We start from the raw sequence: 26,104 nt of genomic DNA, 5'->3' as shown, positions 1-26,104 counted from the left end.
AGTTGGAGAATGCGGAGAACAAGCCAATGGAAAATAGACGCACATACTAAGGGGAAATGTTTTAAAAGTACAACACATCAGTTGTGTTGCAACAGTCACAGTAGAACCAGCTATTTCAAGAAAGACAGAGAGGGTATAAAGCCCTGCCATGTTCAGAAGAAATGTATCTGGCAACAGTGGTAGTTATGACTACTTCACTAATGCTTCTGTTCGCACTTAGTTATTTACTCAACTTTGTTCTTTTCCCCCTTCTCTGTTCCCCAGTCCCGATAGTTCTTCTGGTCTGCCTATAATCTATGTCAGTGAATTTTGGCTTCTTGATCTCAGACATCTTTCTTCTCAGTGCTGTTGTGAAGGAACATCCCTCTTTAGCTCTTGAGCGGGATGCCATGAACGCCTGGAAGCTAGTTATAGTTCGTCTGAATGCTGCACTGGGTAAATCAAGATCCTATTCCTGTGACAATTATATTTGTATCACTTTAGTGTATTGTTTCCCAACTTACTGTGCTCTCTCTACTGTGGTTGCAGAGTTGCCGCACCTTGAGCCTTCATCTGGAATTAACTACAGGGGGCGGGTGCACCTGCAAGTGGAGGACGATTGATTGTTCTCGTCATCCTCAATTCTCGCAAAGCCTTGGTTGAGACACCTTTGTCCTATGCAGATGCACATGAAAGCATTACAACAGCAAGTAACATTTTCAGGAAGGGCATCAGTCACAGGTAAGACTAAAAAGAAATCAGGTAAGCTACAACCATGCTTCTTTACACATGCACACCTGCAAAATCCATATCCTCACACAAATACAAACAACCCACCTGCAGTCAGCACACATGCATAGCTAATCGCAACAAACTTATTTATATCCCCTTCACCTCTTCCCATAACAGACAAGCAAAGCACACATTTAGACATTAATAGGTCACATTATAGCACTGAATTTAAATGTGAGTTTTTAAACATGAACCATTGCTGAACTAAGAGGAAAGATAAATGTCATACAGATCTTTTAAGTGGTCCAGGTTATTATACAGTATAGTTTATTAAATCAAACACATAGGTTTATGTATAAGTGGTATTCTGAACTCACGTTTGAAAATACTTTCATGCACGATAATGAAGAGAAAAAAAACAGTTTTAGTGAAAAATTATTTGCCTATGATTACACACCTTAAGTGGGGAAGATGCAATTTATCCAGGTTTACTGGTTTTGCTTTGTACATATCAGCTAGTAAATCTGTATCTATTAGTCTTTCTTTATGTTAAGACCTTATATATACCTCTGTGGATTTTCCTACTATTTTCATATAGCGCAAACTCGACTTGAAGGTATTGGAACTGCTTTACATAAGCACCAGTTACATTACACAAGGTCACCATTCATTGTTTATAGGGATGGGGAAATTAAGTAATCTGATCAGAAACAATGGATGTCGAAAGATGCAGAGTCTCGAGCCTGGTTCCCCAGGTCCAAAGTCGTCATCTCTGGCTATAAGACCACATCTAGGGTACAGCAGGGGAGGCAGGCTGAAGCCACATGAAAGCTCGGCTCGTTACAGGTTTGAGATTCCAACAGGACCTCTTGCTGAGCCAGAAGCAGGCTTCAGGCTCGAGCATTCACCAGCTTGCCTACCTCTACCATACATGCCAACATTTTAGAGGAGGAAAGTGGGAGATATAAAAAAAAATAATAATAATAAATTGGGGAATATATTTCCTCATGGAATTCTGTTGAAAGCAGAGGTAATGTCAGTTAGGAGACAGCCATAATAAAGCTATTTGTTTTTGCTTCAGAAATCGGGGGTCTCCTGTCTGAATCTGGTATATTATCATGTATGCTATACTTTTGACCACCCTTCTCTTTAAAAGGTCATTAACTACAGGAAGTTTGTTCTCTGCCCAGACGGCGACCATTAGAACTGGACTCCAGCAAGAAGAACTGACAATAGCGTTCTAGACGCATTAAAACTTGATTCTTTCAATACCCAAAAATCAAAGAATGCTGATGACTAATTATATTACAAGAGTTAAGAAGTCAGAAAAGTAGGTATGCTTGGGTGTGTCTATTCTCACACTCTCCACAACACTTCATGTGTATGTGCAACAATGAACACTGTGCTATGACTGCAGCATATCTTCCTATCTCACTTAACTCACACACAGCTTCCTGTATAAGACAAATTACACTTAGGAACCCCAATGTAAATTGGTGACGTTCATGGCTTCGTAAGAAGAACGTATAGTGAAATAAGTACCGTATTTATTTGTAAGGTTTTATATACCACTGGCTAGACCCAGAGGCATCAGAGCGCTTTACATGTATAGGAACACCACCAGAAAAAGAAAGCATTAATTACGAGCACAAAATAATCAAGGGAAGCACAACAATTTCAAAAGTCAAGGGCGGCAGACTTCCGAGGGGTTCATAGGTAAAAACATCTGAATGATGCAATGTTGGAGAACACCACACAGCACAAAATAGGACAAAAAACATCTGAATAATACACTGTTGGAGAACGACACAGAGTACAGGAAGAGAGTCCCCAGGGAAGGACAAATTAAAGAGGTAGGTGGCAGGGGTAGGAAAGGATGGGTGAAGACAAGTAAGAGTGCCCAACGAACTGCTAAACAGCGTGGAAATATGGAGCAGTTAGGGTAGCAGCTAGCCAGGGCGAGCTAATGTTAGGATACATAAAAAGAAGAGGGAATGGTAGATCGAAGAGAGAGCCAGGTAAGTGGAAAGATAAGCAATGCGGAATAAGCACAAGCAAAAGGACTGCAGGGCCAATTAAGGATTCCAAGATTTGATGAGGTGATATTTTAGGTCTTTTTTTAATGTAAGGTAGGAGGGGCTGCAGCGCAGGTCACTCATGAGGGCATTCCGGATGTTCGGAGCATTCCTAGAAAAGGAGCGGGATTGAGTGGATTTCTTTTTTAGTAACAGGGGGATGAGGAGTAGCGCAGTGGAGTGTTTTATCATTCTGGGCAGCCGGCTTTTGAGTTTGTTAGTTAGGTATGAAGGGAATTGTTGGTGGAGAGATTTGTGCGTGATGCAGGCAGTCTTATAAAGGCATCTCCCTTCAATGGGCAGCCAACTGAGGAATTTGAGGGCAGGTGTGATGTGGTCGAAACATTTACAATCGGTAATGAGCCTGAACACCAAGTTGAACACAGCTCTAAGGGGGGTCTAGGTGAACTTTAGGGTTTCTAATGAAAATAGCATTGCCATAGTCCAGTTTGGAGAGGACTAGTGATTGAACGACCCCTTTGAAGTCTTCTAGAGGGATAAAGGGTTTGATTTTCTTGAGGTGCCTAAGAGTAAACAGTGCTTCTTTGGCCGAGTTATTTATATGGTCATTCTGATTCAAATTTTTGTTAAGAATGAAGCCTAGGGGTTTCACGAAGAAGGTGAGACCCCAAGACCACCCTGAGAGGAATGCTCATCTACAGACCCCCAGGCCCGTGCACACAATTCAGCGAAACCATCGCGGACTTCATCAGCCCACACGCCCTAGCCTCTCCAGAATACATCCTCCTAGGGGACCTGAACTTCCACCTAGAGAAAAACAACGACAACACCACCACCACCACCCTGCTCGACAACCTGGCCAACCTCGGACTCAAGCAACTTGTGGACACACCCACCCACCTCGCCGGCCACACGCTCGACCCCATCTTCTCCGCCAGCAACCACGTCTCCTTCAGCCACTCCACAGAACTACACTGGACAGACCACAGATGCATCCACTTCACCTTCAAAAAGAATACATCCCACCACCGCACACAACAAATCCCCCGCAGATGCTGGAGCAAAATCACCACAGACCAGCTCCTCTCATCACTAAGCCAGAACCCGCCAGCCGACACCGCTGACCCCAACAACGCAGCCCTCAACCTCGCACAATGGATCACCAACTGCGCCGACGACCTCGCTCCACTGAAGAACCCCCCTGGCAAGACCGGCAACAGGAAAACACCATGGTTCACAGACGCCCTCAAAGAATCAAAGAAATCCTGCCGGACCCTCGAAAAATCCTGGCGCCACGAGCGGACTTCAGAAAACATGACAGCCCTGAAAAAGCCACCCGCAAACACCACCAGCTGATCCGCACCACCAAAAGGACATCATTCAAAGAGCGACTAGACAAGAACACCCACAACAGCAAGGAACTCTTCAGCATCGTCAAAGAGCTCTCCAACCCCAGCGCCAGCAACAACGACATCACATCGTCACAAGACCTCTGCAACTCCCTCGCCACGTTCTTCCACCCTAAGATCGCAGATATACACAACAGCTTCGGACCCCAGATTCCGCCTCCAGTCACAGAACCAATGATCCCCACCACCACCCTGATCGCATGGACACCCATCAGTACTGAAGACACCACCCACGTCATGAACACCATCCACTCCGGCTCCCCTTCTGACCCATGCCCCATCACATCTTCAACAAAGCCGACAGCATCATCGCACCCCACCTCCGGAACGTCGTAAACAGCTCCTTCACGTCAGCCACCTTCCAGGAGAGCTGGAAGCACGCATAGATCAACGCCCTACTGAAGAAACCCACGGCGGATCCCAAAGACCTCAAGAACTTCCGCCCCATCTCTCTTCTTCCCTTCCCAGCCAAAGTCATCGAGAAGACCGTCAATAAACAGCTGACCGCTTTCCTCGAGACAAACAACTCGCTCGACCCGTCCCAGTCCGGATTTCGAGCAAACCACAGCACCGAAACCGCTCTCATCGCAGCCACCGATAACATCAGGACCATGATGGACAACGGAGAAAAAACCACCCTCATTCTACTAGACCTCTCAGCAGCGTTTGACGCCGTATGCCATCGCACCCTAATAACCCGCCTCTTCCACATTCCAAGGAAAGGCCCTGGAATGGATCATCACCTTTCTCTCCGACAGAACCCAGAGAATCCGCCTCCCTTCCTTCCGCTCAACGGCCACTGAGATCATCTGCGGTGTACCCCAAGGCTCCTCGCTCAGCCCAATACTCTTCAATATCTACATGAACCCCCTCGCCCCATCGAATGCAAACACAACATCAACATCATCTCCTACACCGACGACACCCAACTGATACTTTCCCTCACCAAGGACCCAGCCACCGCCAAAACCAACCTCCAGGAAGGAATGAAAGATGTTGCTGAATGGATGAAGCTCAGTCGCCTGAAGCTGAACTCAGACAAGACGGAGGTCCTCATCCTCGGACAATCCCCCTCCACCTGGGACGACTCCTGGTGGCTCACAGCGTTGGGCTCCGCGCCTACTCCCACGGACCACGCACGTAACCTAGGATTCATCCTGGACTCCTCCCTCTCGATGACCAGGCAAGTCAACGCAGTCTCTTCATCCTGCTTCAACACCCTGCGCATGCTCCGAAAAATCTTCAGGTGGATCCCCACCGAAACCAGAAACACCGTCACCCAGGCCCTCGTCACCAGCCGACTGGACTACGGAAACGCCCTTTACGCAGGAACCACAGCCAAACTCCAGAAACGACTTCAGCGCATACAAAACGCCTCCGCCCGACTCATCCTCGACATCCCCCGCCACAGCCACATATCCGCCCACCTAAGAAACCTACACTGGCTCCCCGTCAACAAGAGGATCACGTTCAGGCTCCTCACCCACGCACACAAAGCGCTCCACGACAAAGGACCCGAATACCTCAACGACCGCCTCTCGTTCTACACCCCCACCCGCCAGCTCCGCTCAGCCAGCCTCGCCCTCGCCACCGTTCCACGGACACACAGAACCACCGCTGGAGGAAGGTCGTTCTCCTACCTGGCCGCAAAGTCATGGCACTCACTCCCCGCACACCTTCGACTGACCCAGGACCATCTCACCTTCAGGAAGCATCTCAAGACCTGGCTATTCGAGCAATGACAGTACCCCTCCCTTTAGCGCCTTGAGACCCTCACAGGTGAGTAGCGCGCTCTACAAATGTATTGATTGATTGATTGATTGATTGAGAGGGCAGTTGAGGACGTTAAGGTCAGGGATCCAGTCTAGAACTGGGAGATGCTTGGTTTCGGGAGAGACAAGATTGATTTCCGTTTTGTCAGGGTTCAGTCTAAGATGGTTTGAGTAGAACCACGATTGAATCTTGCTCAGAGTGTTATTTAAGTGTAGAACATCAGAGTGGGATTTGATCTTATAGTAGAGTTGGGTGTCATCAGCATAGAGGTGATAGTTGATTCCCGCTTGTTTCAAGATGAGAGTAAGGGGTTCCATAAAGGGATTGAAGTGAGAGGGGGAGAGTATTGATCCCTGGGGGACACCCAGGGAGACAGGGGTAGGATTGGAGAGGCAGGATTTGATTTTGATTTGTTGAGTTCTGTGCTGGAGGTAGGAAGTGAACCATTTAAGGACCAAGCCATTAAGGCCAGCGTGAGCATTGAGTGATTCAAGTAAGGAAGGATGATTGACTGTATCAAACACTGCAGAGGTCAAGGAGGATATAAGCCTCATCATTGTCAGAGCAGTGAATGTCGTCAACATTGTTGAGTATGTCGGTTTCAGTGCTGCAGCCTTTCCTGAAGCCAGATTGAAGGGAGTCAAGTAAATTGAAATTGCTTATATGGTTATCCAATTGAAGCAAGGTGCATTTTTCTAGGGTTTTATCAAGAAGTGGTATGTTGGAGATGGAGCGGAGGTTGTTCAGATCATTAGGGTCAGCCATCGGGTTTTTAAGGATGGGGGTGATTTGCCCTAGTTAGAGGGAGTCAGGTACACAGCCGGTGGCAACAGAGGTGTTAATGATTTTAGTCCAACATGGGATAATAATGTGGTTAAAGGTGTGTTAGATTTGGGGGTCTCTAGTTGGCACAGGTAGGTACGTGTGACAAATAGGGACCCTCTCCTCTAGTCAGGATAAGGGGATTACACTCATAAAATTACCCCTGCTCACCCCCTTGGTAGCTTGGCACGAGCAGAAGGGCTTTACTTCAGAGGCGTTGAAAGTTAAGCAGTTGTGACCACATACAGTGACCCAGTGACAACAGTACAAATGGACAACACACAGGTTTCATATAAAAAATAAGTAGACTTTATATAGAGTTACCACAAGACCATAAACGACTAAAATACACACTATGATTACTTTAAGATGGTAGATTTAAGCTTAGTTCAGTTCAGTTCTGAGATGCGACACTCTGCGTCAATGTACCTTAAGTTGCGTTGCGTTTCCACGACAAGCAATGTCGCAGCGATGGGAAATGTGCCAAAGTTCAGATATAAAGAAATAAAGACGTGAAGAACTTCCAGATGCGGCGCGCTTCTTGGGGATGCGAGAAGTTCTCGGTTCGATGCGTGGACTGCAGCGGCGACACCCTTACGTTGCGACGAGAACAGCTCCAGCGGCGATGCTCTTCTCCCACGATGCGTGAAGCTTCCGCTCGATGCGAAAACTACAGCGGCGAGATCCAAGATGCGACGGCAGCAGTTCCGACGGCGGCGCACTTCTCGGGGATGCGAGGTGCTCTTGGTCGATGCAGTGCAATGCGACAGTTCCAGCGGCGACACCCTCTTTCGGAGTTGCGACGGCAGGTACAGCAATGGCGACACGCTCTGACCTAGTTGCGAGATTCTTCTCCTGATGCGGTGCAGTGCGACAACTACAGCAGCGACACCCTCCTTCGGAGTTGCGACGGCAGCAGCAGCTACGGCGAAACGCTTCCTCTTCGGTGTGGCACGCTTCTCTCCGATGCGGTGCAGTGCGACAGTTCCAGCGGCGACACCCTCCTTCGGAGTTGCGACGGCAGGCACAGCGACGGCGACACGCTTCTTCTCGTTGAGTCGCGCTGCCAGCTCCTTGCAACACGCAGTTCCTCAGAAGGCCCAAAACAACAGCAGGCACTTCCACAAGAACTCTGGGGACCTGGGGGGTGAACTTTGTTGTCCCTGAGACTTTAGCAGGAGGCAAGCTCTTTTACAAGCCCTTGGAACTCCTTTACAAGTTGAAAGCGAAGAACACAAAGTTCCTTTCTCCTTTCTTTGGCAGGAAGGCAACCACTGAAACCAATCCCCCAAGCAGCACTTCAGCTTAGGAATAGTCTCTCCTCAGTTTCTTCTGGTTCCTCTCCTCAGTAAAGGTTTCTTCTTGTAGTCCAAAGTGATCTAATTTCATGGGATCAGGGTCCCAATATTTATACCCCAAAATCCTTTGTTCTCTGAGGGTAGAGGAGCCTTTGCCCAGTCCAACCCAGTTCTGAAGCACTCTGTTTACCAGACTTCTCCTTTCCTTTCACAGTGTAGGGCAGGCACATCAGACGCCCCACACTAGGTGGAGCCAGCATTGTGGAAGGCAAGTACAGTCCTGGAGCACTTTGTTTACAGGACTCCTTCTCTTCTTTCAGTGTGCAGGGCAGAGACATCAGCCGCTCCCCAGGGGTGGAGCCAGCATTGTGGAAGGCAGGCACAGCCCTATTCAAGGTTCAGGTGCAACTCCTCCCTCCCATTTAGATGCAGATCTCTCTATTCACCCCTGGGTAACTCAGCCTGTCTCCTGGAATTCCCCAGCCCTGTCACTCACAAAACCAGAAATAGGAATACACAACCTAGCAGAGACAGGTTTGGATGGTTAGACAAGTAAATACCTACTTTCTAAAAGGGGTATTTGCAAACACAGAATATTAAAATAAACTTTACTAAAAGATGTATTTTATTATTCTGAGTTCAGGCATACTAAACTCGAATTTCTATCATGTTCTCTGAGACAGTTAGGAGTATAAGATGTAATAACTCTAACAGCCCATTCTGGCCAATGGAGAACAGGTAGCCTTGCAATAGTGAACAACGAAAATGGCTGTAATTCACTATTAGGACATGCCACACACATCAGGGCTTGTCCTTCCTTATACTTACAATGCACCCTGCCATTGGGCCTACCATAGGGCTGACTGATATGAAGAAAATGGAAGGTTTAGGGACTGGCAAGTGGGTGCACTTGCCCAGTCAGCATGGCAGTACCAGACTGCACGCAGGCTCTGCAATGGCAGACCTTAGACACATTTTACAAGGCTGCTTCTTGGGGTGGCACAACCAGTGCTGCACGCCCACCAGCAGCATTTGGATTTACACGCCCTGGGCACACTCAGTGCACTAGACTAGGGTCTGACAAGTAAACCAAATAGCCAAACATGGAACCACTGATTAATACATCAATTTACAATAGGGAGCACTTGCACTGTGGCACTGAATAGCAGTGGCACAGTGCCCAAAGCATCTAATACCAGCAAAAATACATGAGGCAACAGTAAAAATGGAAGGGAGACCCACGCCTATGGTGCCAGGTCTAACACGTTGTGAACCAGGGTAGATGGGAGAGGATCTTTGGTGTGCGAGGTCGGCTGTAATTTCGAGATGATATTAAAGACATCCAGCTCAGTCATAGGATGGAAATTAGCCCAGGAGGTGTTATTTTTCAGTTGCAAATTGGAAAGGAAGTCACCATAAATAGTAGGAGAGGGTAGTTGAGTGGGCAGATTAGGCGGGAGCGGCGGTGTCGAGAGCAGAGGCAAGTCAATGTCCCATTGGGGGCTGGGCAGGACCAAAGTTGGAAGGAAGGACTGATCAATTTTGAAGAAAAAAATAATCAGAAAAGAAATTGGCAATGTCCTCACATCTTTCAATTGAGACTGTCAGCTCTGGAGGGGTAGATGACGTTTGTTTTCTGACAATATTGAAGAATTCTCTGGGCCTGCTTTTAGCACAATCAGGTTGTGCGCGAAAGATGGAAGCCTTTTCATTGAAAATGTGCTTCCTATAGGTTGCTCTTGCAGATCTGAGGAGGAGAAGATGAGAGGAAGATGGGTATTGCCTCCATGATCTTTCAGATAGTCGGAGTAGTCTTCTTTGCTTATTAAATTCAGGATTGAACCAAGATTTAAAATTGATATTTCTTTGTTGTTTGAGTGGGCCGACTAGATCCAGGGCATCGCCCACGGCCTTGTTGAAATTATCAGTTAGCTCATTGGCGTTTTGGGAGAGGGGGATGAGTTGAAGTTGAGTTTGAAGTTTAGACTGGAGTTCACTTTGAGGGACTTGTTTAAGGTTTCTGGACCATATCTTACGTTTGTTGTTAACATATGTGGGGAGAGGGGAGCTGGTTGCCATTTTGAAAAGAATGAGATGGTGGTCAGACCAGTCAATGGGGACGATGTTGGTCAGGGAGATGAAGTCAGTGTTAGAGATGAGAGCGTCAAGTGTGGCTCCTTTGATATGAGTGGGATTGTGGCATAGTTGATTAAGGTCATTCATCTCCAAAAGGTTAGTGAGGCGTCTAACAGTGGGATCGTCTGCTTAGTTCCGGTGGATGTCGACGTCTCCTAAAAAGTAATTTTTGGAGGTAGAAAGGGAGAACTGGGTGAGAAGGTCGGATAATTTCTCAGCAATGAGAAGAGTTTCACCTGCAGGGTGGTAGATATTATGAAGTCTAATCGGGGGAGAGCCTTCGACAGTGAGCTGGACACCAAGGTATTCAAATGTCATGTGGCCAGTGTACTTAATTAGGGTGAGTTGAAGTTCCGTTTTATAGATTATGGTTAGTCCACCTCCTGTACTACTGGGTCTGTCATTCCGAATAATGGAGTAACCTGGTGGAGGGAGAAAGTCAGTGGTCGTTGAGCCAGGTTTCAGTGAGAAAGGCAATGTCAATCGCCTCACTAAGGATGGTTTCTGCAATTTCAGTTGCATGAAGAACTGCCGATCTACAATTAACAAGCATCCAAGAAAGGGAATTAAGTGTGGATGGGGGTGAGTTGGGCAGGCGGTCTAGGTGAGATGGGGATAGTGCAGATTTTATTTACTCCCATAATAACTGGGATGTTGGAGTGAGGGAGGTGGTTTTTCATCGGAGGCTTCGGTAGATAGGAGTTGCATATGTCATTTATGTCCGCAGTGGAGAGGAAGCAAGCAGCTCAGTGAGGCCTGTGTACTCGGCTGCTAAAGGGTGAGGTCGGCCATCTGTAATGTAGGGAGAGGGTAGGAGAATCCGAGTGAGAGGTATCATGGAGATTGGGGCAGGCACTAGAGTTAAGAATGGAGAGATTCCATCTGAGTTGTGTTAATTCAGTGGACATAGCAGTGAGTATGCTTTCAAGGTTGATAAGTGTCTGTGCAAAAAAGTTAGGGGGGAGACCCGAAGAGGAGGAGGAGGGGGGGGCTGAGGTAGGGTCAATGTTGCCAGGGGAAGGCAGCGTGGGCAGGTGGGGTGGCAATGCTGCCATGGGAAGGCACTCCAACGAGTGGAGGGAGAGAAAGGACAGGGAGGGCAGTCAGAGCAGTGTTCGGACTGGTATTACGCAGATTCTGCTTGGAGTGCTTCAAGGTACGTTTCAGCTCCGTCGTAAAGTCTGGGGAAGAGTAGGGAGCGTGCGAGAGGGAAGGAGGGATGCAGGGGTAAACCGATTTGGATTGTTTAGGAAGGAAGTCATTAGAAGTCGGAGAACTATACAAAGAGGAGGGTGCATAGGATGATACCACTGGAGGAGAGTGCGAAGGAAGAGAGTAGGAGGGAGCATCAGGGAAGAAGGAAGGGAGAGGAGGGGAATGGTCATTGATTAGAATGGGCATCTGAGAATTAGACCTAGGGGGGAGAGTTGTATGAAATTCCAGAGGGGGAAATTGAGTAAGCGAGGAGTGCGAGGGAGAGTCAGGGATGATGGCGGGGACAGGCGGGGTTCAGTCGTAGTTAAGAGTAGGAGCCAGAGAATTAGACATGGAAGCGAGTACAAGTGCAAATGCCAAAGGAATATATTTTCATCCTCTTGGAGTACACCTCCTTATCGGCTTCAAAAGCCAACAGAGGGACACATTTTGTTTGGTATACTTTGCGCAAGTGAGTCCGCGGTTTCCTTCTAACCAGGGCTGCAAAACAAACGGTTTCATACTATTGTCAAATATAACTCAAGTTCATTGTTGTGTATCCCAAACCCTTAAGATATTGGTATTAAGATTCTGCAAGCCGATCTCCATGATCTCAATTTGTTTAGTTGGTCAAAATGAGTTGCCACATCCATCTGATCCATAAATAACAAATACAAAGTCATCAAAAGTTGGAGACCATAATCTGTCCTTAAAAAGAGGATGCAGTTGTCTGCATAAAGGAGAAGTGGGGTAAATCTACTCCTACCCCCACTCCTGACAACAACCATGCTGAATCTATGAAGCCCGCTTCCAAACTACGGTTGTAAGAAAAAAACAGTAGCAGGGCTGTCACATAGTCTGAACATCTGCCCTGAGACCAAAGCCACATTGAGGCAGTAGGCCAAGCATGTATTACTTGTCCTGGACCACATGATGTAAACAGCACCATAATTTCAGTCAGGTGACACAATGAAATGCTTATCCAGCACGGCAGGCGGGTGAACCAGAAAGAGCTCTAGAAAAAAAATGTTCAAACCAGCCACACTTCTACTTTTATCCTCTCTCCCCTGCAGCCCTCTCTCCTACTGTGCCTGCTGCCTTAAACCTCTGACTGGAGAGAGTGCTAAGAGGCTCCAGAACATCCCCGTCGCCACCTAAAGTAGTTAGTTCAGCCAGGCTACACCAGTTTATAAATCCTAAATGAATTGGGCCTCTGTACAGTTTTTTAGGTCGAGCGTAGCGAACGGACCTCGTGTATACTTTAGTATACTTTTAGTATTTGTAAATGGGGGGGTGCACGCGCTGGGACAGGGAGGTGCACGCGCTTTCAGTCTCGGATGTCGGATTTGACCTCGTGAGCGCGCATGTGTGCGAGCGCGACTCTGCCATGCGCTTAGGAAAACGAAACCTAAGAGCCGCGCGACGTGAGCTGTCTACGGTAGAAGCTCATGCGCGCGGCTCTTAGGTTTCGTTTTCACTGGTTTGTTTTCCTGCATAGAGAGTACAGTCCTCTTTCACCGCTCACTCCAGGCAGCTGCCTCTCCCCTCTCGCTCCGGAACAGCGCAGCCCCGCCAAGGCACCACGAGCACAACGGCAGCCGGGTAATGCTTGTTTTATTTTGTAGGTTACCACTGGCGCCAACGTGGGGATTACACATACAAATCTTTACTTAAAGCACAGTGGTGTGTGCCTTTAAAGATCGCCTTTAATAATGTTGCCGCGCGTGCCTACACGTGAAGGAGCTACTATTAAATCGCCGGGGGCTGTGGGGCTCCTCCTTTCACCCAGTGACCCGCTCTGGCTTTCACACGGCCCGTGAAGAAGCTACCATTTATTCATCGGGGCTGTGGGGCTTCTCCTTTCACCCAGTGACCTGCTCCTAATTAGCAACAATGCCGGGCGCTTTGTTTTTTTTTTCCGCATACTAAATAATGTTGCTGCGCGTGCCTACATGTTACATAATGTGTACAATAATATTGAAGTGTACTATATTCCCTTGAGAGATATTTAAGTATCTCGCATCTTTGATAGCATACAAAATAATTAACTCACGCCACGATTCGCACCTGAAACTACACCAGTTGGAAAGTCGAGCCGGAAGCCAAAGTCGACCGTAAGCGGAGGCAGGCCACGGAGTTGCTGCTCCCGCTTCCTATCCTGGAGTGAGGTATAATCTAAAAGTTGATAATGCTGCCTAATAAAAATATACTTTTACGCTACTTAGCGTACCGCACGTTCATGATGACATTTATTCTGAACAGACTGCCACACTGCAGTCTCTTCTCACTGTACTGCGTTGTTTTCCGCGTTGTTCAGACGCACTAACCCCCTTTTGTGTCCTGGGGTGACAGGTGAGCCACTACGGTGTTGGTCGGACCTGCTTGAAAACAACTACTCGCTCCGAGCACAGGTGTCAATGCTAATATTTTTTATGCTTTCCTCGTCTTCATTGCTTGATTTTCCTCACAAAAAATTGTTACTTGTAGTCATTGGAATATCACACATAATTACACTGAAATTAGGAATATGTGACAATGGCAATCGGAAACCTTGGCAGCTGTGAGTCACTAGTGCACCGCATCCACCACCACATCCACTACCACTTCCACCACCACTTCCACCACCACATCCACCACCACATCCACCACCACATCCACCACCACATCCACCACCACATCCACCACCACATCCACCACCACTTCCACCACCACTTCCACCACCACTTCCACCACCACTTCCACCACCACTTCCACCACCACTTCCACCACCACTTCCACCACCACCACATCCACCACCACATCCACCACATCCACCATCACCACCACATCCACCATCACCGCCACATCCATCCCCACATCCATCCCCACATCCACCGCCACATCCACCGCCACATCCACCGCCACATCCACCGCCACATCCACCGCCACATCCACCGCCACATCCACCGCCACATCCACCGCCACAACCACCACCACAACCACCACCACAACCACCACATCCACCACACCCACCACCACCACTACATCCAGCACCACCCCATCCACCACCACCACCGCATCCACCATCACCACATCCACCGCATCCACCACCACCACATCCACCACCACCACATCCACCGCATCCACCACCACAACATCCACCGCATCCACCACCGCATCCACCACCACATCCACCATCACCACCACATCCACCATCACCTCCACATCCACCATGACATCCACCGCCACATCCACCACCATCACATCCACCACCACCACATCCACCACCACATCCACCACCATCACATCCACCACCACCACATCCACCATCACCACATCCACCATCACCACCACATCCACCGCCACATCCACCGCCACATCCACCGCCACATCCACCACATGCACCACCACCACATCCACCGCATCCACCACCACATCCACCACCACATCCACTACCACTTCCACCACCACATCCACCACCACATCCACCACCACATCCACCACCACATCCACCACAGCATCCACCACCACATCCACCACCACATCCACCACCGCATCCACCACCGCATCCACCACCGCATCCACCACCAACACATCCACCGCATCCACCACCACATCCACCACCACATCCACCACCACATCACCACAACATCCACCACCATATTCACCACATCCACCATCACCACCACATCCACCATCACCACCACATCCACCATCACCACCACATCCACCGCCACATCCACCCCCACATCCACCGCCACATCCACCGCCACATCCACATCCACATCCACATCCACATCCACCGCCACATCCACCACACCCACCATTTCTTTTCTGAATTCAGTGGGTCCTTGGTATTTCAAATGCACACTTATTCACTGCCCTGGATACGGTCTCACAACTTTATCACTCCTTTGTGCTATCCTACTCTTACAACTTTTTAAAAGCCGTAGTTCTTGAGGTTTAGTTCAGTCAATGTCGAATCAGTGTCAAATTCATGTTGATGTGCTAACTTAACCATCACCTAGACAGTATATAGGACAAAACTAAGGAACAACTGTTACTACGTCATAATGCAAATGGGTTCCATCCTTTTAATCCACCCAGATTTTTTTGCTTTCACAGGTTTTTAGAAAGTTATTTACAAAAGTTTAAGCTATTGCCATTATAAATTACAATAACTTTCATTTAAGTATGAATTATTAAGCCATTGTTATTTGTAATATCAATACATCTAAGTCACGTAAATACAACACATATTGCATTACAAATGCTATAGGTGTCACAGTTGCGAAAGTTAAAACTATTGGCATTGTAAATGACAAAGCTATTAATTTAGCTATTTTCAAAACCAAAACATAAAAAAAAGATTTGTGATTTACAATACCAATAGCTCAAACTTTCCTCATGCGAGACCTATTGCATTGCAAATGCTTGTATTTCTCAGTCAGGGAAAAAAGACTGAGTCACTGATCAACATAACTTTTGGCCTAATTCCATATTAAATGTCAGCTAGGATATTATTCGACTGAGACCTTCAATGGATTCCATTTACCAAAACAATCACAATCACCCTTATCGATGAATAAATCAGGGAGACAGGCCTGTGTGATATAAGGTCTGATCTATTGCAGGTCAAAACAAAAGAAACCAGGATTATAATCAATTTGGACCACATATTAGGCCATAAATAGAGTTTGACTGAATGCTAAATACAAGTAGGAAAAGAGACCCAAAGCTCATAGTTAGCTTTATATGAGTTTATATTCAAGACCCTGAGCACAGAGAACTGTATAGCAAAGCTAAATAGACAATAATACACATTAAAAAAAACATGTGGGGAAGGCAAGTGAAAAATATTAACATAAACCGATCATTTCAGGGTTTAGGATGTTTTAAGTCTAGGTATTTCTAACTCAAGCTGAGCCTATCTTGATAAGATTCCCTTCTTGCCAGAGATCTGAAGTTTTTGAGAGAGGTCGTCAGGTGGGTGTATCTGGTGCTTGCACCCTTGCATGCAGAGCCTAGTTTGAGGGGAAGCCAACCTAGAGATGCAAGGACAGGAGTAGTAATTAGTTTGTAATAGACAACAGGTGGGCTCCTGCATGGAGGCCCAATTAGCAAGGTGCTATGCATGAATGGGGTGTCCTTGTAAGGAGAGAGGAAAGGAGCCTTAGCATCCCCGGTGTGAAAAAGGGAGTCCTATAGAGATAGCTGAGCTATTTTTATCTTTCTAAAAGAACGAGCAAGTGGGCAATTACTCAGGTCCCCTACCTTCGAAGTGGTACCCTGTTGAACTCAAACTGTTCCTCCCAGAAAGCGATTTCAGAACTGCTGTATAAGCGATTTCAGAACTGCTGTATAAGCGCTTTCATCTGGGGGGCGGTAATGCCCTATTCCAAACCTTTCCAGACTGCACACTGGGGTACCAGTGTGGAGTCTGGAAAGCCTTGGAATAGGGCATTACCGCCATCCTACATGCCCCAACACATCTCACTTAGGCCCTTGGAAATATGATCAATTCACCGCCGTCTTGATGGAGAACCATTGGCTCCCTTGGCTAGCCTGCACCATTTTTAAAACAGCTGCATCGTCTACAAAGCATCACACCAAGTACCCCATTTATCTTGCAGACAAGCTCACCATCTCTTGTGGCTCCTGGCACACCCGCAGGAAAGACACCATCAAACTGCAGACTAAGAAGTGTAAAAAAAGTAAAAAGAAAGACAACAGGCCTTTTCCATCTAGGCACCCAGGAACTGGAATAATATCCTTATATCTATCAAGACGGCCCCAATGCCGCTCCAATTTAGGAAAAAGCTCAAGATTCACTGCATTAAAGAACACTACATCACAATGCATTAACCGACCACAACCCAGATTCCTCTACTCTTACTCATTGACTTTAGGCTTGCCTTTGACCATGTACAATGCTCCGCTGCCTTTTGGCAAGATTTGTGCTATAGAAATACCATGTAGCTCTACAATAAAGTGACCTCGCACTCTATCTCCATCTCAACCTCTCTCATTTTACTCTGCCACTTTCTCTACTACTCGCTACTTTTATATCTACCCTTTCTCCTAGACTGTCTCTTGTTCGGTCGTCTCTCTCTCTCTCTGATCACATTCTGCTTTACCTCTATTTTCTTCTGTATATCTCCCTCTATTTTACTATTCAAAAAGCTGTTCTCCGGTCAAGCTCGCGAGCGTAATGGTCGCCGTGTAGCTCGGCTCCGTCGGCCCTCTGGCCTGACTCGCATATCCTGTTGCATATCCTGCCCAGAGACGACATAATTCCGAAGAAATAGGAACGCAACGTTTCGCTCTTACTCACCGTTTGGCCTGGTGACTCCGGCGTGCTGCGGTTCCGAAGTTGTGCCCCCCGAAGGGACCTGGGCCTTCGTGGTGTTGAGACCGGGGCCTCGCCTATCGGATCCGACCTGGCGTTGTGGTGACCGTCGGCCCCGGCCGAGAGACTGCGCCACTGGTGAGAGCCGTTGTGAGAACATCCCGGTGACCCTGATCCGGGCCCGCCTTGACGGACGTGAGGCTGGTGCGGGGCGCGGTGCTCCGTGGACTGATCGTGAGAAGGGGTCCCCCCGCCGCTGCTCGGTCCATCGACCCTAGACCCTCGTCCTCGGACTCTGTTTGAGAGGAGCGCCAGCGATACTGCAGACGGCCCCCCGCCTTGGGCGAATCTCCTTTTTTCACCGAGGCTGCCATTGCTGGGACCCCCCAGAAATCTGTAAAGGCCCGCATTTGTGAACTGTTCCGAGAATCGCGGTGGGTGGTGAGGAGGCTGAATTCACAAAATGGCTGCCGACGACCTGTGCTGTGGGTCTCCTCGTGATGACGGACTTGGGTTGCTGGACTGCACGGGGGCCTGGACGTGTGTGCGTGAGCCTACGATTGGAGACGTTCTTGATGCCTTACGATCCTTACGCGCGGCCCTGGCCCCCGGTGCTCCGGGAGACTCGATTTGTTCCACCGCCATCTTGGGTGAACGCTCCTTCATGGTCCCCTCTTGTCACAGTGATGCCACTGCCTCGCCTCCCTCGGTCGCTACGAGGGTTACTGTCGCTATCCATCGACGGGTTTGCTGGCCGGTGGATTTGGAACCTCCTGCTCTTCGATGTTTGGAGTTTGGGGACTTGGATGTCGTGCGGGGACCTGATCCTCCCCGGGTGCCTGAGAACAATGGTGGACCGCTGCCTGTTTTTGCCTTGATGAAGCCGTGTTTCTATTTTGCAGGGAAACCCCCGCTTTTCCTAACGGCGAGACTGAACTCCTGTCTATCATTGCCCTTGTTGCTATTGCTGAGACATTTGAACTGCCTATTTGAACTTTTGCCCACTTGCTTATTGATTGCCCTCCCTGGCCTACGTTTTGCTCGTACTTTCTTTCATTTGTGTGCTTGCCTCGCATCGTGTTGCTTACTTCACACTGTCCTGTGGTGGGTGGTAATTGTGGTTAGGAAGGGACTGGGGTGAGATGCACGGCTCCCGGTGGTTTATTGGTGTACAGATCCGTGGCGAAGTTGCTCATATTTCTAGTGCTGTGGGAGACCCCCCTGTACGTTTTTTGGCGCTCGAGATTGTGTCGTTCTGGTTCACATGTAATATGATCGTATGGTTGGGTGGAGGGCTGTGGCCGACCGTATTTGTTTCTGTCCTTTTGCTCCTCCCTCCCATTTATTTCTTTTGTTTTCATGTCCTTTTTTTGTCTCTATATTCTTCTTCTCTCTTGTCTCTACTACATTTCGGGTTCTGGTTTAGGGCGACAGGCGCGCTGTTTGGAGGGTAGGCCGTAGCCTTCTGCAGGGGTGCTGGGTGGGATGGGTGGGTTGGGTCTTATTTGATGTTTTATTTTCCTTAGTTCTATGGCCCTTTTGTATCTCTTTATTGGAGTGCCGCGTCTGTCCTTGCCTTCCGTGGTATGATTGGGGTGGGGTCTGTACTGTCGCTGTTCTTCTTTTTGTAGTTCTGCTGCTTTCCATTGCGACTCCCATGCCCTCCTCGTTGCTGATATTACCGCTCTTTTATGTGTTCCTTGCTACGGGGCGCTTGTTTAGGCGCGGCATTCTTCTCTTTCAGTCTGTGTTTTCCTTTCCCTCTCTTCTTTCCTCTTCCCCCCCCTCCCTCCCTTTTTCCTTCTCTCCCAAGGTCAGTATGACGGGTTAGTCTTGGTGTTGTCGCTATTCCGGCCCCTTTGTTCTGTTTCTGATGTGATACTGGGTGGTGGGGATGCAAAGTTGTTCTTAATTATATACTGACTTGTGTTCACGGCCCTGTTTTTATACCGATATATACAGTGCTGACATTCCTGCATGGCTGCCCTTTAGCCTTTCTGTTACCAATGGTTTGATTTGGGAATCCGGATTCCTCTATATTGTCGCCGAGCCTGTCATGCTCCTTATTGCCCTATTATAAAAAATAACCTTCTTTGCTCCTGTTTGCTGGCCGTTTGGATCCTCTCTCCTCCCCCCTTTTTAAGATTGTATTGCTCACGTTCCTCTATGATTGATTCTGTAATTTCATTCTGGACTTCTTGACTGCTTTCACGTATTATGGCCGGGCAGTTTGGTTGTAGGCCCAGATTTGTATATCCTGTCTATACCAATAAAGGTTTACAAAAAAAAAAAAAAGCTGTTCTCCATATCTCTAGCTCTCTTTACCAAACCAAAAGAGAACTAAGAAGAACATTATCAGATTTCACTTGATGCAATGGTGAAGATCCTCAACAGTGCTTTCATTTTCACTACTGAGTGAAAGTCAATTGTGAAAAGGAATTTGTGGTTATGAATATCTGGCAATAAATGCAACAATTTCAGCTCACCAGCCTCATCTAACCAAAAGAACTTTAAACTGAAAAAATATATAAATGCATGGATCTTTGGGTCAGCCCTCTTCATTCATTGGTCTGTTCAACTGTTATTCACATTTCCTCCTCCCACCACAGCAAACAACATGGGGCAAAGGGTCAGCCTATTCCAGCCATTGGCTCTCTTACACTGCAAGTGACAGCATTTAACATGACCACATGTGAACATTTGACAAAAAAGTTATACACCACACTTCAGGACAAGAGCTGGTGATCCAATATTTTACTTTGTCGCTGATTTTCTCTTTCCATTTACACTTTTTGTATTTTTAAGTCATTCTTAAGTGTTTAATCTAGGTTTTCAGGTTACAGTAATTCAAAGCCAATGGAACATTTTCATTGCATCAACAAGAATTACGCCTTCCTGAGATGCAAATTTAAATTAAAATGTGTTCCAATACTTTTTCGAAGTACACTGCCTGCTAAGAAGCAATGATATTATTATGTCAAAATTAAATGAGATGGATAACTTTTTATAAAATATATGGCCATACATTTTTTTATCTATAGCTATTTTTAGCAATCTGTTTACCTTCTTTGGCTTTTGTGACATATACTTTCAATAAAATAATGTTTGACCATCGGATATGTTACCTAAGGTCAGAATGATTAGCTTTGTCAGTGCTTCTTGTAATATGTGCTAGTCCACTAATCGCCTATTACGGCAGCTTTACTGGGTCTTTGATAGATGAAGAGGCTTGTTTGACACCGAATTCCATCTAAAATATTGTTGCTACAAGACAATTTACACCTAAGTATAAAAAGAAACAGGACGTATTATGCTTGCCTAAGCTTTCTTTCGGTACTAATTGTCTGAAAGATAATGGGTAGCCTGGGCTTTTAGCTGTTTTTCAATGTCCCTGGTCCTGAAAGCTTATGATTCAATACTGTGTGGCATCATGAGGGCTTGAAGGAGTTTGAAAAGGGTAATCATTTCACAATTATTCCTCACAAAGGTCCGAAAATCGGTCTTGTCTGGGGTCCCAAAAATCTTTATGAGGGCACTGATTAATATAGGTCAGTAGGCAATGAGAACAAAATCCATGTATGGGAAGTAGGGGTGGGGGGTTCCAAGGAGGGAAAGTGAGAGAGGGTTCAGCCAAGGAAGTGAGGGAGAGCATCCCTGCAGGAAAATAAGTACATAAAAAAACAAAGACTATCCTTCTAGTGATTGACGACGGATCACGTTGAAGTGTTTCTTTTCTTTATCTTCCACCTAGGCCTGCCCTTTAAAAATATTTTGGTGGAATTAATACAAAAAAAAGAAATCAGTGTCATTGCTTCTTATTATGGTGGTGTTCTGAAAGGGGTGTGTCTCTGTCTTAGAAATGGGGGGCTGTCAGAGTTAAGGTAACAGGTGTTCCTATTTTCAGAGACCGCTTTACGTTTCTTAGGTAACTGTCCCTGTTACTTGAGTGGTATCCCTATAATGATGTTCTGCTCTGTCTATACTTGGGTCGTGCTGTCTGTCCCCAAGTGATCTCTGCCCCCTCACCTCTCCCAGAAGCCGCCAGAATGTCCCTTAACTCTTCGGCAGAGATACGGACCCGCTGTAGTTCCTGCGCCATCAGCAACCGGGCTGGGGCGGAGGGGTAACAAACAAACGGCGGGGGCAAAGGAGGGGCGGGGGGGCTACAGCTTTGTGCTGCATAGACATAGACGAGGGACCGTGGCGCGCGCCATCTTGGGCGGTCAAGACCTAAATGGGGCAGGGTCTTTCTAATCAGTAGAGAAATAGTAATACGTATCACCTTGCACGACTGCCCGGGTGCGGTTATTCTCCTTTCTTCAGTCCAAGGATTTCTGGGTTTCTGTTTCCTGATAGTAGTTTACCAAACTGTAAATCGCCATTTCCAAGATGGCAACCTGCCTCATTGAAACGACGAGACGCACGCGAGTCTGTCTTCTATCACAATGTTTATGACGTGAGTTTTACAGTATGACTCGTAATAAGCCCTACTAGTCGTGGTTTCTACCTGGCGTTTTACCGCGTCTCTTGTGTTCATAACAGTCTTAAAGTCGCGGCTTCTTAATGTAGTGGGTAGTTTTGGGGAATGGACTGCCGTCATGTTTACAACACAGATGTGTTTCATCTGTTTTTGTGATACGAGGGATGAAGTCCTAGAGAGCCTGTGAATACAAAACAGGGCTGTATAATTGGTATACTTACGCGTATAATTACTGCTATAGTTAGTGCTTTAACAGTTGTTGAGTTGAATATGATTCCTACAATAGTTACTAAAAAGGCATAAAGTCAATGAGTCGGTGCTGTATAGTTTACATACTGTTTAAAGGCCTTTCTTTCTAGTTAGTGTCATTGCTAATAAAGTTTGTAATACCTTGTTTCTTTGCATTTATTACGCTATCTCACGATTGTCTCCCAGCACCATATGTAACTTTCGTTAACCATTAAGAGTTTTGACTTTTGGAAACCTCAGACACCGTTTTTCTTTCAAATGCCTTATATTTGCTACAATGGATAAGAAAGTGTTTTTGTTCTCTATAAGATCCACGGTCTGTTGTGTGCAGATGCTGCGAACCGATTTTTAGGAATGTGTGTAGCTTCAAGCCGGTTTTCAACTGGTAGTCACAACATATTTTTTCGACATTGTCGTTGCTGTCATTATTCACGTTTTGTATCCAGGCTTTCTTCCATGTCTATGATGAGTGTAGTTCCAGTTTTCGCGCATGATCGGGTCAGTTGGTCGATCATGGCGGCCTGCGCTGCTCGGCGCTGCCTTTCTGTACTATCCCGGTACAGGACCCGAGGCATGGGGGTCCTGGGAACGGAGCTGAGGGAGCGGCCACGACCACCCCGGAGACTGTTGTGTGGGTGCGGCCTACAGCCGGAGCGGGGCTTCAGTTCTAGGTATGGGGAAGAATTTAGGGAATTCGTCAGACCCTAGTGCATTTTTCGAAATAATATGTATTCCTGGATCCCAAAAGCTCCCTAATTACTCTAGGCTCGTTGCCCAGCTTTTGTTTAGAGCGACAGACTCACTGCTGACAAAAGTGGAAAACTGCGAAGGGGCTGATCAATCGGTGAGTTGTTGATCAATCCTTCCTAAGGTTACCTGAGGAGAGCTTATTAGAATATAATGTAGGCTTTCATATGTGACAGGCCACACAAAGACACAGTCAACTTCTTACTAATAAGCATTTGCAAGCAATCGGTCTCGCCTTTGGAACCTTATATGTATTTAACTATGCAGTACATTAACCTGGGCGCTGAAACATCTACTGTTCTTTAACATGAAGGGAAAGTTATCACCAAACTGCGTGACACACCAGGTATGGGAACACATGGAGAGAAATGTTGCCTTTCAGCGGGGAATGGTATAGTCCAAAGCTCTGTTTTTAATATAAAGTCAGGGCCTTCGGTGGTCTTATCACTGAAAATAGATTTGAAAAAAATATTATTGTCTATGGGTGCTCGTGGAAGACAATTTCTGTGGACTGGAGTCTAGAGAATGCTAAAGTGATTCTGGTACTTTACTGACCTCTACTGGTTGTTTTCTATCAAGAAAGTTAAATAGAGGCAGTTGCCAGAAAATTAAAAAACAAAAAAGTCCTTCAGCAGAAAGGAATTCTGGTATTTTACTGATCTCCACTGGTCATTTTCTATCAAGACGGAAGATGGTTAAACAGAGGTATACCACCATCAAATTGCTCGTCCTATCGCCCAATATCCTTGATAAACGCAGAGGCCAAGATAGTGGCAAAAGCACTCGCACTTCGATTACAACCACACCTTACGACACTAATCCACCCAGACCGATCAGGGTTCATGCCGGGACGCAATACCGCCCTCAATTTGTGGCGTTTGCATGGGGTAATGGCCCGAATATCGACCATACAAGAGAATGCAGCTATCCTCTCATTGGATGCAACCGTGGCATTCGACCTCATGGAATGGCCGTTTTTATTTGCAGTCCTCCAAAGGGTGGGCTTTGGCCCAAAGTTCTGCGGATGGATTACATTGTTATACACCGCACCCTTAGCACAGGTGGTGGCGAATGGACGTATCTCGAGAGAATTCGCACTGGGCAGGGGTACGAGGCAGGGCTGCACATTGTCTCCACTCCTGTTCGCATTGATATTCGAACCGCTCGCGGCATGAATAAGACAGGACGTGATGATCCATGAGATGGGAGGCGAGCTGGGAAGATCGCATCTCACTTTATGCAGATGATGTACTGATATATTTGCACTGTATACGGGAAGGTATCGGGATACACTATACATTGGTCAAAATCACTTCTCTACATAGTACATGGTCCCACACCAAGGCTCCCGCCGGGCTGTGAGCTGCAAATCGCGACTAAGGGTTTTAAATATTTAGGAATTTACGCTACACCACAGATGGCATTATTCGTAGAAGAAAACCTCATGAAGCCACTGACAAAATTCCGAAAAGATGTTAGACACTGGAGGTCGCTTCCATTGACGCTACTCCCTCTTTAAGATGATGGCTCCTCCTAGATTTTTATATGCCCTCCAAAATACTCCGTTCCCGGTCCTCCCCCTTACATATTTCAACGCAATTGAGGCTGAGGTTTCCGCTCCGCTGTGGGATGGAAAGACGGCACGGATAGCACAACATAAGCAGTTGGTACAACGGGGGAATCGCGCTGCCCAACGTAAAACTGTATTATTGGGCCTCGCAACTCACAGTGATAAATCACTGGCTACATGCCCCGCAGGATGAACCGGCCTTTCGAATGGACAGATACGTTTTACCTTCTGATCACTTAATGAAAGCCCTATACACCAGCAAACGGAAGAACACACTCACAGGTCCGACGGCACACACAATCAAAATGTGGCATACGACGCAGCGGGCATTGGGACGGGAGGGGGTGCTGACTCAGGCTACTCCCCTATGGGAGACCCAGCGCTTGGGTAATCTGTCTAACACAAAGGGCTTCAAGAAATGGGACCTCATTGGTATCACCAAAATAGGGGACCTTTGGTTAAAAGGGGAGGTTATTCCCTTCGCAAAACTACAAGAGTAATACGGCATGGCAGGGACCGAGTTATACAGATACACCCAAATCAGACACGCACTGAGGAGTGCCAGTCCCCCAAAGACGCAATTACCGGAGGCTGCTCCCTTAGAAGATAGACTCCTCACTGACCATATGGAAAAAAGGCTATCTCCCAGACATACAGTATGATCATAAATAACCTACCAGATCCCACAACGACCCTAAGGGAGCGATGGCAGACCTGGGTGAAATGGAAGATTCAGACTGGCAGGATGCAATGGCATCGTCACGCGAAGGAGCGATATCATCCAAGCTCAAGCTAATACAGCTTAAGGTGCTTCATCGCATGTATTACTCACGCACTACAATGCATAAGCTAGGATGCGCACCTGATACTGTGTGTGTGGAACTGTGGACTCCCAGGTACATTCTACCACATAATATGGGAATGCCCGCAACTCCAACCATACGGTGAAAAAGTAATGAGTGTGATCTCACAGGTGGGGGTTAGAAGTCCCGCTGGACCCCAAGAGATGCCTCCTCAACATGTGGGAGCCCACAGATCTGAATTTACAGTTGCAGAATTGGGCAACATTGGGGATGACGATTGCAAAGAGAAACATAGCTAGGAACTCAGGCTCAGATACAGTACCCACATACCAACAATGGAGGAACGATATTGATTCAGCGTTGGTGGCAGAGAGGGCAGGTTACACACACAGGTGGTGCCCCAAGAAATGATCTAGGATTTGGGGATAGTGGAACAAATTCAGAGGATACATATGCGAACCTTCGCAAACAGAATCAAGCCCGGACACCAGCCCATAATAGTAGCAGTAAAGGGATCTGTTTTATGTATGGATGGGCGGCACTGCAAC

At 47.1% G+C, this 26,104-nt stretch overlaps 2 protein-coding genes across 6 annotated transcripts in view; one reads left to right on the top strand and one right to left on the bottom strand.

The window, feature by feature from the left end:
- Positions 1–26,104, bottom strand: part of SMG6 (SMG6 nonsense mediated mRNA decay factor) — a 1,202,478-nt gene that overhangs the window by 1,088,695 nt on the left and 87,679 nt on the right. The window contains exon 1 of one of the 4 annotated variants that reach the window (XM_078680134.1): positions 21,990–22,119. The exons of 1 other annotated variant lie outside the window; for it this stretch is intronic. Coding sequence is in view for 1 of the 3 variants with exons in the window: in XM_078680133.1 (XP_078536259.1) it covers positions 21,734–21,806 (73 nt within the window). In the remaining 2 variants the exon portion in view is untranslated. Of the gene's footprint in view, positions 1–503; positions 631–21,733; positions 21,847–21,989; positions 22,120–26,104 lie in introns of those variants that run through there. 2 more of the 4 variants (XM_078680133.1, XM_078680135.1) reach the window with 2 other exon arrangements.
- POLDIP2 (DNA polymerase delta interacting protein 2) overlaps positions 22,108–26,104 on the top strand; it is a 286,234-nt gene continuing 282,237 nt past the window's right edge. The window contains exon 1 of one of the 2 annotated variants that reach the window (XM_078680138.1): positions 22,108–22,163. In XM_078680138.1, coding sequence (XP_078536264.1) covers positions 22,153–22,163 — 11 coding nt within the window. In that variant the 5' untranslated portion in view covers positions 22,108–22,152. Of the gene's footprint in view, positions 22,164–22,910; positions 23,108–26,104 lie in introns of those variants that run through there. The other variant, XM_078680137.1, reaches the window with a different exon arrangement.

This window comes from Lissotriton helveticus, chromosome 3_1, assembly GCF_964261635.1.
Source record: "Lissotriton helveticus chromosome 3_1, aLisHel1.1, whole genome shotgun sequence".
In the NCBI taxonomy this organism is placed as follows: Eukaryota; Metazoa; Chordata; class Amphibia; order Caudata; family Salamandridae; genus Lissotriton; species Lissotriton helveticus.
Note: the sequence above shows the minus strand (reverse complement) of the source record. Positions and strands in the feature narration are given on the sequence as shown.